The 16,703-nt window shown below is 36.9% G+C and overlaps 1 protein-coding gene across 7 annotated transcripts in view; it reads right to left on the bottom strand.

The window, feature by feature from the left end:
- Nucleotides 1-16,703, bottom strand: part of LOC110830221 (uncharacterized) — a 29,900-nt gene that overhangs the window by 11,275 nt on the left and 1,922 nt on the right. For 6 of the 7 annotated variants that reach the window (XM_022064855.2, XM_087355899.1, XM_087355897.1 and 3 more), the window contains 5 exons: nt 11,866-11,919; nt 11,678-11,771; nt 4,389-7,530; nt 2,553-2,690; nt 1,483-1,655 (listed from right to left, as the gene is read on the bottom strand). In XM_022064855.2, coding sequence (XP_021920547.1) covers nt 1,483-1,655; nt 2,553-2,690; nt 4,389-7,530; nt 11,678-11,771; nt 11,866-11,890 — 3,572 coding nt within the window. In that variant the 5' untranslated portion in view covers nt 11,891-11,919. Of the gene's footprint in view, nt 1-1,482; nt 1,656-2,552; nt 2,691-4,388; nt 7,531-11,677; nt 11,772-11,865; nt 11,920-13,298; nt 13,418-16,703 lie in introns of all 7 variants that reach the window. The other variant, XM_087355895.1, reaches the window with a different exon arrangement.

Here is a 16,703-nt window from a genome sequence, read left to right as displayed (position 1 = left end):
GGTTCTTTCTCTTTTGATAAGAGCAGCGAGAACATGAAACTACATAATTTACGATGTCAAGAATGTGTGAAGCATTATTTCCATGACCACTGTATGCTGCATTTAGTCACTGTCATGGAAGACAATTTCAGAAACTTCTTCCTGGACAGCAAAGACTGGGCTCCATGTGATCTGATATATTTGTGTAAGTGGGTGTGCAGTGGCTAATTTGGGCCACTCAAACACAAATACCTTATGATTAAGATAGTCTGTAAAACATCACATTTTTACTCTGTATCAAAGTTGCTGCTAACCCAAGAATACTTCATTGCATTTAGTTACCTGAAAACTTAACATTTTGTTACTAGAGAGAGATTTATGAAATTATTAGTTTAAGTAAAAGTAAAGTAAAGTAAAGTCATCCTGCTACACACCATGTAAGTCGTTTGGGAGGAGTGGATGTACAGCTCCTACTCATTCTTATCCTAGGCAATTAATGGGGGTGAGTTGGCAGCATCATGACCCAGCTATGCTTTACCCCCCACTCATTGGATAGGAGGCTGGGTGGGCCCCAGAGCCGGTCTGGACACAGAGGCTAGAGGAAAAATCCTCTGCCCGTCAGAGATCAAACCCCAGTCGTCCAGCCTGTAGCTAGTCACTATACTTATTGAGCTATCCAGGCTCCATTATTTTAAATAAGCATTTGTAAATTAGTGACAGTAGCAGACTCCATTTGAATCAGGTCAGCATTCTGAACCATCTTGTCTTAGAATGGGATGTGTGAAAATGCAAACTTGTTGCTTTGTTCTTTGGTAAGCTGCAGGATTAAAGAAACTTATTGACAGTTCCAGCTGATGACAAAAAATTATTCTTATTTTCTTATTATTCTTCAAATAAATTTCATGGGGTTCCCAATTTTAAATTAGAAATCCCAATGTAGTTGAATCTCAGTTGCCCCAAAGTATTAGATTAACAATTCTCAGTCCTCCAACCGAGAGTCTTTTAATAAAGTTATAAATCATTCTGAGCAAGGGTGCATTTAAAAAGATAAAAAATAAATTATGTAGCAACTTTTATGAATATTTCGTTGACAATTTTTGTTAATTTATTCAAAACTAAAGGCTCACATACACAGCCTGAAATTTTAAGGTGTTAGCAACCATGTAACCTATCAATAAAATAAAAAAAACTAGGAGAGTTGTCTAATAAAATACTTCATGCTTTACTGCTTTGATTCCTGCAGTAAACCTATGACTAGATAATACTGGAGAATTCACTACTTTATCAACTGGTGTCAAGCTCCAGTACATGGTGAAAGTGGTTAGTGTTACTTAAATACTTAGTAGTGAATGTATGAAGGTAAATTTATTATGTTACTGTTATTCTGAGTCATTCCTAAAATAATTTACAACATATGTGTAGAAACTATAACATGAAACCATAATATACCTTCCAGTCCTGTGCTTATAATTTCTTAGCTACAAAACTATAATTTTAACATACCGTGCAGAAAGTGTGAAGCTCCGTTTGACACTGATGATGCTGAATTCATTATGGTAGTCTTCTGCTTGTGGAATGCTAACTTTCATGCTGTTCAGTGGTAACTCATAGTTCATTTTGAGCCCAGAAGACTGCACTGATCCATAATAAGATGTGTACAGAAGGCAGTCATTTAGCTACACAAGACAAGGATACTATGACATTGGTGATGTACTTCTGTACTCCAATTTTAATCAAGTTAAAGTTTAGAATTAAAGTCCCAGCCAAGGATCAAGATTGTGAATTAAAGCCTCTGCTAAGGATTAAGACGGATAATGTGATCAAAACCACTTCTTATATACAGATTTTGATATGACTTTTAGATTACATTTCTAAAAAAATATATTTTACAAAAAGCCTCCTTCCTGTAACATTTCTGGTTTTCATGGTTGCAAGTATGAAGACAGCCATCTCTGGGTTGTTGTTGCACCATGTAGCCAGGTAGACTAGAAGACTACTCAATGCAACAACCCAGAAGACAGTCATCTCCAGCCTTCTTATTTTCCTCTTCTTATAGGACTAATGCTAACAATGTTATAGGTAATTAATTTTGCAGCTAGGTTAAGGGCTGGAGGAATCAAGATATTACTCAAGAAACTGGTGCATGATTTCCCAATTGCATTAATATGCATAACAGTAAATAGGTAAATATTGGGACTAGGTGGCCTGTTATGGGTTTTATGAAACAAACTTTCCATCCTTTTGGAAGCCTTTCTAAGCACTGGATACAATTAAAAGAGATAAGTTATTACCAACTATAAATATAAATAGGGGAAAAGAAAGATGATACGCATGATATTTACAGATGACAAACATACTAACAGTAGGATCTGGGGTTCTCACAGCAGTGATTATAAAGATAGCTGTCTTCTGGGTTGTAGTGCAATGTAGTGTGGTAGAGTTCCTTGATGATTGCCCTGATGATGGAGGGAGCAAGGACATCTGAACCGGTGGTAAACTTCTACCAGACTACACAGCATTAAAACGCAGAACACAGTCATCTTCATATTACCAATAACTAAATGTACACCTACCAGTATGAAGTAGCGTGGTTGTACTCCTTTCCTTGACAGCTTGAAAAGTTCTCCATCCTTCAAGAACACACGCCCTGGTTTGATTATCTCATAATTACCCAACTGTGACTGCAGTTGAAGAAGTTTACTAAGGTGATCCTTGAGAATAAAATCAAGCCCATTACCATGTGTTAACCACTATCATAAAGCCACAGTAAATGGCATACATTATTAATATGAAAGAATGAGAAAGTGTTTTTGTTTATAAACGCTATGTGCACTCAATATATCAATGTCATCTAAGCCTGTCCAACTAACTTAAATATAAAACAGACTAGTTCTACATCCTATACCTGCTGGATTCTAAACAGAATATCCTATTGGTGTACTTCTTTGTCATTCAAAATACTCCTGAAATGCAGTGGTACCACTTTAGAATACTAAATGGTAAATCCAGTTCAGAGAAACAGCAATATAGTTAGAACCTTTACAGTTATATGGCACTAGGACTGTTTTCTTTGCCACCTCCACCACTGCAGTTTACCTAGCTCTTTCATTTCAAAACTTTTTCTTCATTGATAACCTATACTTTTCATTAGCACTGTCTGAATTGTGAGATACATCTGCTTCTACCTGGGAAGTGACTCTCCTTTATATTAACTGCATCAGTGTAACTCATCTGACATTATCTAAAGCATTATCCAATGAGTACAGGAAGTGGTAATGGCCTATTCAAAGATACTGATATCCCAGCCATGTAAATCTCAGTTCAGACTTTCAGTTTTCAGCTGAGATTTGAAATGAGCACCTCCAGAATACAGAATGTTACTCCTGAGCTAACTGGATGGCTGAAAAGCTTGGAAGACTGGATTAGATGTGTGGTTGGGGTACCTATTATTATTACAATCATCATATTAACTGATTGGGGCAGTCAAGGCCTGTAATAGTCTTTAGAACCTGTGATGATAATGATGATATTAACTGACAGAAGATATTTAACACCCCATCTCAGCACTAAATTATTTACTAACTGCAAAGACCATACCTACAAGAAGCTAAACTGCATCATGCATTGGTCAGCATGAAGATCTAAATAATTAGATGATAGGAACAAAATCTTGTAACCATTAAAAATGTGTAGTGAACAGATACACAGAAACATAAAATATGATAGTACTGTACAAAATGATTAATTAAAAAGTAAGAAAAGGCCATAAAATTGCAGGTTTAGTACCAATCCAGGGTGACATTCATAACAACATAAATTTCTTTTTGTTTAAATTATTTAACAATACTTGTTAACTTCACAGGTTACAAAGTGAATGGAAGAATAACTGAATGATAAATCAGGAAGGATGTAGAAGGAAGTGGCAAAGAAAACCAAAAAAATATCCAAGATTCAAACCTGGTACTTCCAAAATACGAAGTAGAGTGCTATCTTATACACTGCAATGTTTGGTATATGCATTTAAAGTTAGTAAAATCAAAAATAAAGCTGTTCCACTTTCCACCATGTAGGCACTTGGGGGGAGAGGGTATAGCTCCTACTCATTCTTGATCTTGGCACTAGATAGGGGTGAGTGGTCATCATCACGACCTAGCTGCATTTTATCCCCAAGAAAGGACCCTGGTACCCATTGGATAGGAGGCTGGGTGGGCCACAGAACCAGTCTCAACACACAGGGTAGAGGAAAAATCCTCTGCCCCCCATTGGGGATCAAACCCGTCATCCAGTGTGTAGTTAGTCGTTACACTGACTGAGCTATGCCGGCTCCTTATTTAAGGTTAGATAACACATAAAATGAATTACATAAATTCCATTACCTTGTAACTCTGATTATAAATGAAATAACTTACCCCTTGTTTTATGCTTCTGTTTGCATGATCAGCCACATCACAAACTATTTTCAAAGCTGTCTGAGTGTCATCCAAGTCAGGAGAGGATGGAGATAAATGGCGGAGATAGTCCTCCAGCAAGAGGCGATACTGAGGAATTCGTTGCACAGGCTTCAGCATATAGTGCTTTAGAGATAGTTTCTGACAACGAGGTGATGCCTCAAACTCTTTCACGACTTTTGCAAATTTTGGATACTTCTGACAACATTCTTCCAGGTAAATACATTGTGATTCAAAGTTCTGAATGTATGATGTATAAAGTTTCAAGAAAGGTCCCTTCCTAACAATCACATCTGCTATCTTTTTAATACAGTCCCAGTTATCTATTCTGTGTTTCAAATCACGAAGCAGATCTTCATTGAAACTCTGAAGTTGGGGCAAACTATTGAGAATCTTATCTAATTCTGCACCAGGGATAACAGGATACTTTTGTTCAGCTCCAACTGCATGTACTGCTTGCCTGAAATCCACATTTAAAAGCTTCAACACATCAATGAAGACTCTCTCTGAAGTCATCAGTTCCTCAGCAATATAAAATGCTTTCTTCTCGTGATGTGTTTCTACTGACTGAGTCTGATTTGCATCTCTATCCTCTAGATTTATTTCTGCTTCATTTTCTGACTCTGAATGTTGGTATATTTCAAAACTATCTTCTGACACAGGTGCATCACTTCTTTGATCGATATCTAATGCACTCAAAGTGCTCAACCCACTTGGAGGTCTGCTGCCATCAGGAACAGTAGAGTTAAATCCATTAATTTCAATCTCTTGTACCTCTGCTGCTGGGATTTCAGTCACTTTTAAGACTGGAATCTGTTCTCTTTCTTGATCCTCTTCTCTTAGTTTTTGATCACAGTTTTCTCGATTATCACAGTAAAACTGACTGTTTGAATCCTTTTTTGTTTTTTTCTTCTGATTTCCCTTTCCAAGAGAACCCAACAATGTAGATAATTTACTCCGCACAGGATTGGGTCCATCTTCAAAATCGCTACCTGTCCAATCAACTTCCTCATATGAACTCTGCCTTGCTGTAGTATCTGAACTGTCTAAGTCTCCCAGTACTCCACTAGAAAGATCTCCTTCATCACACCACCAAGAACATGACTTTGACTTGTGCTTATGTGTACTGGGGATGCAATGTGTAGTTTTCTCAGGTGAAGGTGAGTCATCTTTGCAATTACTCCATGACTGCCTCCGTCGGAGAAACTTACCTGACTCTTTCATTTCCAGTTTTCTCCTCACTGGTAATGAAGATGCTGATAACCTATAGTCACTATTAGCACTGTCTACATTCTGGGACACATCTGCTTCTACCTGGGAAGTAACTTCTATTTCCTTCACAATGACTAGATCAGTGCAACTCACCTCAACATTATTGACACTACTATGCAAAGATATGTCAATATTATTCTTCACACTTTCTGCAGATTCACTGTCTATGACAACTGCTGTTACACTTTCAGAAAAATCTGCAATTCCTGGATGTATTATGGGAGAACTGTTTCCTTCAATGGCAAGATGCTCAGCACCATCAACAATGCTGACATTATGGGAAATCTTAGATGACTGCTCTTCTACCTTTCCTGGTATTGACTCTTTTTGAGGCTCTACTGAAAAGCATTCCAGACTCGAACCACTCTGCTTTTCTTCTGCATGTGCAAGCAACAGACTTGATGTTAAAGATTCCTCAGCATGAGACATAACTTCCATTACCACAACTGGTGAAATTCTGCCATTTGTGCCTGAAGTCCTATTATCTACTAAAAATGAACTAATGCTATCATTATTATCTTCTGTGGCACAATCCAAGTCAGTACTATTTAAAATGTTATCTTGTGAGATTACACAACCATTGTTTAGGTCCACTAAATTCAGTGTTTCAAACTTAACAACCTCATCAACATCTTCTCTACAGACACTTACTTCATTCACAACTTCAATCTTCTTTGATTCTTTCATGTTTTCAGTGTTGTCACAAACCACAATTTCTTGAAAACATTCTCCTCCTTCTGTATGTTCGTCCAACACCAATCCTTCTACTTTACTGACTAAAGTGTCATTCTTTGGTCCAGGTAGGACTAACTTTCCTTGAATCACAGCCATCTGTTCTTGTACCCCTTCCTCATTACCATCTATGTCATACTCAGAACATTCTTTTGGTTCTTCAGCTGCCTGTCTGCGGTTTTTCTTCAAACTGTAATTTACTTCTGCATAGACAGGAATACTATGAGAATGTCCGCATTGTTTCTTCTTCTGACGTGGAGGTGGAATAGGTGCATTCTTGGCTCTTAAACTAGGTAACTCCTCTTCGTTTGCTACATAAGACACAAAGTCTGTAATCTTGCCCCTTTCCAAACTAGCACACTTAGTTTGACCTTCAATAAATCTAAAAGCATCACTTCTACCCAGGCTTGCACTCTTCCTTTTCATGTTTTGCCAATGCAATTGCAATGCTTCAAAATCAGCTCCAGATGCTAGCACAGGACTTGCTGCATTACAATTCCATTGTTTCTTCTTCAGTGGTAATTCAGGTTTATGTTCAAAAACTGTGAAAGGTTCTCCTTTAAAGGGCTGGTGCTTGGGTGATCGTGGAGGTCTGACAGGGCTCTCACTTTTTACAGAATCACAGAAATTTTCAAATTCTTCTAATTTTGCAACTGGAGCCTTAATGTGAACAGGCAGTCTTTTGATAGCAGACTCTCCATCATAATTTCCAACTGTGGATGTGAGAAATGTTATCTCATTCTCAGAGCCAACAGTCAATTCCTTGCCATTTCTTGCTGTTGGCAGGACTAGGCTGAGACGTTTGGAAATGAACGGTCTCGTATTTGCAGGGCCAAGCCTTAGAAAACTGTTAAGAAGTTTTGGCGATGTCTGAGGTTTTGGTAAAAGTGGAGGTTTGGGTGAATGTTTGTCACTGTTACACTTTATCACATCAGCACCATAAGTCTTTTCTCTAACTGCTGCATCACTTGTGTTATCAGTCTTTGTTTTGAGCTTTGAAATTTTCTTCTCAACAACAGTTTCTTTACAGGCATTCACAATTTCATCATAAATATGATTATTCTTGGCCTTTCCTTCCCTCTGCAAATTGCTGACATATCTGGAAAATGTAGAAAATTATTATCTGTATCAACTGACCTGAAAACTTTTGCAGATACAACACCTGAAAATTATTTTACATATTTTAGTATAGTATTACTAAAATAACGGTTTTTATGAATTTCCAACACATTAAGAGACAAGCTAATTTGTATGTGTTTGTAAACAATATTTTTATAATACTGCACTAAACTATGGAATTTGATTTTCCAATATATGTAAGATTCTAAAATGCAGTATTATTTAATATTATACACAATAACTTCAAAACCAACAGTCCAGATGCACATACACTTTTTATAGTCCAGCAATTATCAAATTATAAATATTTTCAGTTGCTCAGTATGAGGACTGGTAACAAGTCCTTGTGAACATAGTACTGAGCATTTGGGTTCAATAAAAGTTGAGAAATTTATTACCTCAACGACTATTAGCTTCATAAGGAAGACCCTACTCCACTAAATTAGTCAAATATTTCATTTACATCACACAAGAATGGGATTTTCCTAACTTACACTGAGATTACATCCAAGCATGAGATTTCTGTTGTTTATAAATTAACAGAACATCACACACTCTCATGAAGTCAGTTCAAATAATTTAATAATTACCTGTTCTACTGACATCAGCATATGAGTCAGTAAGGTCATGTGCAGTGAAACATGTACCACATATCTGATAATATTGTGTACGAACATCAGACAAGTGAGCATAGCATGCATTGTACTGAATGATGGTTTTCCACATAACAAAACCTTCCCCTTCCTTAATTTAAGTTGGCCTATATGATGCATCTTGCAAAAATAACAGCTACTTGTTCTATGACCTTTGTACACTGACATCTCGATGATAAGAGCTGACAATAATACCAGAGATACCACGTAATCTTTTATCCCTCCCTCTGATAACAATCAGGTAGTCAGACAACTTGATGTGGTACTGAACCTACGTAATAAATACAAAGTAACAGTATTAGACTGGAGGAACTCATGGTAGTGAAGATGTCAATTGTGTCTTCTGGTTTGTAATGCTGTGTAGTCTTCATCACACTAATTTATCTATGATAAAATAAAATATAGTGCTGACATTATGCTGGTATGTAATACTTACACTTATACCACTCCTCTAGGCAAGGCAAGTCCTGAAGGGGGTAACAAGAATCCCACAAAGCAACAATGTCAATATAACAATGAAAACTGTATATACTGTAAATAAACTACTTGGTGCTCTAACTAGAGATGTAAACAGTAAATTGATTACAATACAATGTCCAACATGATGAATAGTACTGGTGACAAACCATATTTGAATCAATGTACTTTCTTGTGTTTCTGCTAAATGGCAATTACATCATGGAGAAGGGTTACTGTAGGGAGGATCAAATTAGATCCCCATTTGAAAGATGCAAATTTATGTATCACAAAAAAAACGAGTAACAACTGAATTTTTAAATCTACTATTATTTTGTTTAGTTTTTGAAGTTACATAGCTATCAAAGTTTTCATAATGTAAATAAAGTACCTATACTGGACTATACAGTCTGCTAACATTTCTTTTCCCAGAGGCTAGAACTCTTTTCCTTGGATAGATAGAAAATTATGTTTTTAAGAAAAAAATAGATCCAAATTCACCAGAATTATTTTATCTAGCCTCACATTTATATCCTAAATTTAAGGTTTCCTATCATTCTAAAAATGTTCACATTCACACCTCAAGTTACAAACCAATCCATCCAGCAGAACTGCCAAGACAGCTTGATAAATTGTACTCCAAACATTGTTCTCAACTGACCAATTCTAAAAGATGTTTTACCTACTGAATGATATCTAAAGCACATCTAGTCACTTCAAGTTTTGATTATGATGTTTGTATAAACTTCTTAGATGTCTTAACATTTTATCTTATTATATCATAAGCATGGTAGTCTAACAATTTATTTTGTTATATTATTAGACTTGTCAGGGGGGATGCATGGATTAAACTGACCTTCCCAAATAAATCCTGAATGACAGTACTTAACACCTCGTCATACATGTTCATGTTATAAAATAAAGATAAGACACAGACTGCATTATTTAAATGTAGATCTGGTTTATTAAATCACACTATTAATATGAATATTCATTATAAATCTAGTAAGTTAAATGCACAATAAATGGACCAACTCATTAAAATGGCAAATTCTCACATGATCACCTGCAGTAACTAATGTGTTACATATAAGACAAGGAGTTCTGGCCAGAACTCATACTCCTTACTTTCCTATGGCACAGACTTGCGTTCTTAATGTCACATTTAGGTAATGCAAGTTTATAATCCAACAATAAATTAAATGTTAGCTCAAGGGCTGGGCTGACGTGTGAATGGCAACAAAATCAAATATAACTCAAATCAGAAATTGGTATCACTTCCAGTTGTAAATATGTTACACAGCACTGTTGCTGATGTTTTATTTTTCTTTACAGAATGATCTTATTATTTAGGGACATATAATATCTACATTAAATTAGTTGAATATAACACAAGCTTTCACATGATCAACATGTCTGTAACTGTAGACTTATGAATAATATTTCATACGCAAATTGTAAGAATGCTTACAATCTATCGTCATACAACATTTAATTCTCTTAGTTCCGCTGGTTCGCTAATTGTTGCTATCAAACCTACATCTACATCAAAATGTTCATATTGCCACATATTCTTATTTCACTTGCTTACAAAGAACACAAAAAAGTAAAAATTGGTCAATCAGTTAACAAGTAGAAATCACAGACAATAGGGTCATTCACAGGCCTACTTTATTTTCTTTTGGAAAGGAAAGTAGGTAAATAAGCCAAGCCTCTTGTAATTTCTTAACTGAGCTCAAGGAAGAGTTGAGAAATCAGCTTCCTGTCTGAGGGTGAAATGATCCAAGTTATTCTGGACATGTATAAAAAATGCTAAGACTGTGGTTGAGCGGACAACACTCACACTTCATATCTGAAAGTTTCAGTTTCTAATCTTGGCCCTGCAACTGATTATTTTGAAACAGGCTCTTATTGGTTTTCTAAATTCCTCCAGACAAACACTAGGATATAGATGGCTGTCTTCTACAGCTGTTGTGCCATCTAGTCTGGTGGAAGTTCACTGATCGGCGCAACAACCCAGAAACCAGCCATCTCCATACTCTCCATCATCAGAACTTGAAATCTCAAAATTCTGGGACAGTACGTTAAAAGAGATCATGACCACTTCCATCCACACCCCATCTAGCTCATTATTTCATAATCAACGAAAATTCAATATTATGTAACCTATGTACAGTGTAAGACTGTAATCTTGAGACTTGCAGGGTGAGGAAGTGGGGTGAAGGAGGAAGGAGGAAATATAGCGTCAACCTTTAACGCTTCGGACTTCATACAGTCCTTGCAAGTCTCAAGATTACAGTCACGTACTATAGTTTAAAAAGTAAAGTAAAGTTTGTCTGGCTACATGCAATACAGGCACTTGGGTTGAGTGGAGGTATAGCTCCTCTCTTTTTTGACCTCGGCACTAGATGGGGGTGAGTGGTTGGCATCACGCCCCGGGCAGCTTTACCCCCGGGAAAGGACCCTGGTACCCACTGTAGAGGAGGCTGGGTGGGCCCCAGAGCCGGTCTGGACGCAGAGGCTAGAGGAAAAATCCTCTGCCCCCGTCGGGGATCGAACCCTGGTCGTCCAGCCCGTAGCTAGTCACTATACTGACTGAGCTATCCCGGCTCATAGTTTAAAAAGTATCCTTATATAAAGAATGATTAAATCAATCTCTGTCACCCCCTTCTCCTAACCCCAGATGTCTGAAAGTGAGTTTGAAAAAAAAAATGTACACAAATAAGCATGACCTAGGCAGGATTCAACTCTAGCTTTGCACTAAGTCTAAGGCCATGTGCTCCTTAAATCATGCAACCAATGGAGTCAGTTCTGAATATCATATTCCATATATATGTGAATAGATGCATCTTGAGTTTCTAAATATGTTAGAAGACCAGAAAATAACCTGAAAAGGATTCAGTGCTTGTAAGTAACCAAATGAATGAACAAACACAATACCCACTGTTCCTACCGTTTCAAGTCTGCTATATTAATTAGTACTTACGTATTCAAGTAAGTTATAAAAATGCAACTAACCTTTCTTTGGAAGGATCACCATGGCCTTCTTCTAAATTTGGGCCTGCCAAATGGTGTAATGAAGGTTTTGGAGGTGTAGGTGGCTTCCTTTTTCCTAAAACATTGTATAAAAATATGATTCTGGCAACAACAACAACAACTGCTGTTATTCACAAATAAAACATACTATACAAATGTTTTCAGGTTACCTGGAATAGCTGCCATTACTGCCATAAGCCATGGGCAACCACTTTAACTGGTATCTGCAAACAAGAACACATTAATTACAGCAATCTACTACAATGCAAAATTTCTTCTTCCAGTTGTCTCAGTTCATGTCTCTCCCATCTCTAAGTGTATTTTCTTTGCCTTACATTTTAATAAGCATAAATGGACAATTAAAGTGAAATTACATACTTGAATGTATGGAGACAATAAAGATGTTCCATGTTAGCTAAATGGTTTCAGTTCAATTCAGATGTTTTGCGAAATGTGTTGATGTTAACAAAAATTATTCAAGAAGAATTGCCATTTTCCACCTGCCATGAATTTCCATCCTGACAATGTAAAATTTAAAGCATGTGAAATTTAGTACTATATCCAAAGATTCTTTATAATATATCTGACAGCTCTATAATTGGTAGAACTGTGTAATCTCCCACCTTTTAGATTGTTTTATTACATATTATGTGATGATTTTAATATATTACATTTTTAATTTATAGGGGAGAAAAATCGTAATAAAAATTAAAGGTATGTTTGTTTTATTAATCATGGCATAAAAAACTCGTTAAAACTTTCTGTGGGAACATTCATAAAGTTTTCATAATAAATAAATAATTTCATTAATTCAGTACAATCTGTCGTAAGTACATGTGATATTCTAAAACGGTTTTAACAGCACAATATTATCTATTCTACGACGCACTTCTACACGCGATTCACACCTCAGCTCTTTCCGCAATAACGAAAGCGGATTGTTGACGGCAGTAATGAAACACAACAATGCCGAATAAACATGACATGACAATTAGTTTCTTAGGTAAAGGAGTAAAGCATTGTTATGCACGCAGTAAGTAAAGTAAAGTTTGTCCCACTATACGCCATGTAGGCGTTTGGGGTGAGTGGAGGTATAGCTCCTCTCTTTTTTAACCTCGGCACTAGATGGTGGTGAGTGGTCAGCATCACGCCCCGGCCGGCTTTACCCCCGGGAAGGGACCCCGGTACCCATTGTAGAGGAGGCTGGGTGGGCCCCAGAGCCGGTCTGGACGCAGAGGCTAGAGGAAAAATCCTCTACCCCCGTCAGGGATCGAACCCCGACCGTCTAGCCCGTAGCTAGTCACTATACTGACTGAGCTATCCCGGCCATATAAAAGCTGGCCACTGTCGGTCCATATTTACACTTTGTTGGTATGTATCTTACACATTTTCCTAATGCAGTTTTGCCGAAGGACCCTTCCGTATAGACGTATTTACGTCAAAATAACCCGGTAAAATACGGTAGGCTACGTACGTTCGTCACTTAAAAAGGTAATAGGAAGGCACAATACTGATGCCAACAAAGCGAGATAATTTTTTCAAAACCCCTCCCTTTACAGATTTCTATACGCTAAAGTGTTGCACAAGGCCGCCAATGCTTTACCTTGCGCAGTTCACATCACGATCCGAAAATAAGTGAAACTGTTGTGTGTGTTGCAAAAGCGTGGGACGTCGAAGTATGAATAAACGTACGCCGGCGACTTGAGAAAAAAATCAGCAAACCTGAAACAATGCCTCATTAAATACGAGTCGCCGATAAATACGGGGTACATGAGTGCAATAGCACATAATAAAGTTGTTTAAAGGAAGGTTTACTGTACCTCTGGAATTTCTCAGTCCACTTTCACAACGATACAACTACCCTGCGTGCAGGTGTGCGGACATGAGAGAGAGAGAGAGAGAGAGAGAGAGCAATGTAATGTATCAAGTTTTACGGTATTCATTACGAACCAGAACTTATTTCCACGAAATATGGTTCAATCTTTACAAATTTTAAATTTAAAAGTCGGCAAAATGTCGATATTAACGAAACTGAATTTAGGATTTGACAACCATTATCTTTAAAAATACACATGTAGTACAAATATGACATAAAATGTACGTTCTTTCTAATTTATTACTCACAGCCGTCCCATCATTTAGCACTAATGACTTGTAACTAAAAGTGGCGTTAAATAAGCAAATATATAAATAATACAAGGACTACACTGTTGTCTGATTGGGGAAAAGGTTGCATTTGGACGACAAATTTTAGTAATTCAATGATTAAGCAGGGATATAATCAAAATTCGTCCATCCGTAGCAGCATCAATACATGCTTACAGAACAGCAGACGTACGGGGGGACGGAATCGAGAAAAATGAGCGCTCACACCTTGTTCATAAACCAGGGGTCCGCAGGTTATGCCTACGGGGTCTGTGAGTTGAGTAGATTTTGCTCTGTTCTTGATGCTTTATTGCTCCAAGTATTAAGGTTTTTTTCATTACAATTTTTACTTCCACGCTTAAGTAAAATATGGCGTACGTAACTACACCTTTTATATATATTTGTCGTACTGAATAATATTTCGAGATAAGTGGGAATCGCAGAAAAAGAAATCAAACAGCACAATGAAAGATTAATCACGCCAAAACAGTGGAAAATATTTCACTTATTACTGGCTTCGACTAAGGCAATTACTGACATGCGTGGACCAACTTGCAATAGTAACTTCGTAAAAAAATTTATAAACTGTCCTCTTTTATAACCCTGCTGCCCAGGAGTCGATAAGAACGGGCTAATGTGGCGCCAGGTTGAAACAATTGCGGCCAGCTTTACAACGTGACCCTCCGGAATACGAAGGAATACATGTGTTATGTTCTGTTTTCAAGATGTGTAATGCAAAATAATACTCCCCTAGCAACAAAATATCTATATGAAACTGATTTCCATGGTATATCATGCTGGAACATTTTCTTAAAACATTTCAGATATTCTATTTATCCCTTCATCTTATTCATCTTTCTTCTTAGTATACTTTACCTAACCCATTCTTGTGTTCATACCTGCAGGTTAAAATTCTGTTTTGGCATTCTGTCAATAACTACGAAAGACAAAAATGTTCTGGGAACAAAAATGTTTCTTACATGTCACTTACAAGGTCTTTGTGTTACTGACTTCCTGCTTTCATCAAGATGAATTGCAAACCTTCTTTCCTGTTCTTATTGTTTTTATAACCATGATTTTTGCCAGTTACGAAACATATTCTGGAGAGATGAGCCTCTCTTCAGTATAGACTGGACTCACATGACATGGGTCACAGTAGTTCAGCCTTCACCTTGAGAGACTCTCAGGACAAAGCAGAATTTCAATGCCATGAGACCAAACTTCATTATGTAACATTTTGCAACTTACTGATACCAAAATGCAACAGCAGATGAGAATTTTTTGGTGTTTCTATTTATTTAATAACACTCTGTTAAATGCTTGCATTATGCAATATCAAATAAGAAAATGCAAGATAGTTATGAACAGTGATTTTGGAAGAATGTGTATGCAGTGTCTGTGATTGTACTATCATGACATTATCTCTGGATATGGAAAAAGATAACCTACAAAAGATCTCAACAAAACAGGCAACCTCCCGGCCATGACTGAAACTGAGTAGTACACAGCAATGATCATTCAAATTTAATACTTCTATAATGATAAAATCAAAGCAGCTGGGATGATTAATATGTTTATTTTATGAATATGTATTAACAGTAGAGATTTTTTAGCATAAAATGAGAAACAGTATGATGAAAGCTGAGTCAGAAAGGAATGTGGCATGGTGTGGTTGCAGCCAATTTTGAGAAACTAAAGTGACAGGCATAGCATAAATGACAGTGATCATGTTTTGGATGCTTCTGTCCAATTATATGCTCATGCCGTCATGAATCCATTGGCTTAGAGAGTTGATTTATACATAATTCACTTACTTCAAGTGTGAATCAGTTTAAATTTGTATATACATCTCTCTCTCTCTTCCTGCACCACAAACCTCTGTTTGCACAGGTCACTTTATCCCAACATATACTTTGAATAATAAACAAACAAAAAAACATCAAGTCCTAGTCAAGATAGGTGAAATCCAGCTGGAATAGCAACCAAACAACTCCTGAATATTAATAACATGTTTTATTGCTGAAGTAACTAAGTGAGGGGCTGAGATAACTTGCTTATGTAGAATTCAGGTTCTCATGAAGATACCTGTCTCCTGCAATGTTGCACCATGTATTCTGGCAAATAGTGACCAACATTTACAAGGTGCTTACTGCCTCCATCATTAGGATGATTGTCCTAGCAGGACAGTTCATTCAGAAAAAAAACTTAACAAAACCTGACAATAAATGTCATTAAAGATAAACTGTATATAAGCTGATTGGCAAAAAAAATCACACCACATATTAACAGCATATGTTGGAAATAATTTTCCACTGTTTGTGAAGATTTGTATCAGACAGTAAATGAAATTTATGAGTTACTCCATTGTGAGTGTTGCCCTCGGAGGACTAGTGGTTAGCGTGCTTGCCACTGGACCCAAGGTTTGCGCTTTCAATCCCAGCCGAAGTCAGTGGATTTTTAAGGGTGATAAAAATCAGTAGCACAACTTCCTTCGGAGGGGAAGTAAAGCTGGTGGTCCTATATCGTAGATTTACGGCATGTAAAAGAATCTTACAAGAATGATAAGAGATGTTTCATAATCAAAATTCAGTGGCCATTTCTAACCCAAGTCTCCTGATTAACTGCTAGATGGCTCTAGCAGCCAAATCAGAATTGAGAAGAAACTATGCAATCAGTGGGCTGGTCACTTACTACTCATAAATGCACACTTCAACCAAGAAAACGCTCAACAGGGTCATAGAGCCAAGAAACAACAACAACAACAACAACTCCATTGTGAGTAAACTGGTGAATAAAATTCTAGACCAGTTTTTTTCTTGACCCATAGAAAAATTGATGCTTTATTCTTTGGGTATTTATATTA

The sequence above is a fragment of the Zootermopsis nevadensis genome, unplaced genomic scaffold (genome assembly GCF_977971745.1).
Source record: "Zootermopsis nevadensis isolate Lab colony 2312 unplaced genomic scaffold, Znev_1.0 Znev_ptg000025l, whole genome shotgun sequence".
NCBI lineage: Eukaryota > Metazoa > Arthropoda > Insecta > Blattodea > Termopsidae > Zootermopsis > Zootermopsis nevadensis.
This window is presented reverse-complemented; position numbering and strand designations above follow the sequence as displayed.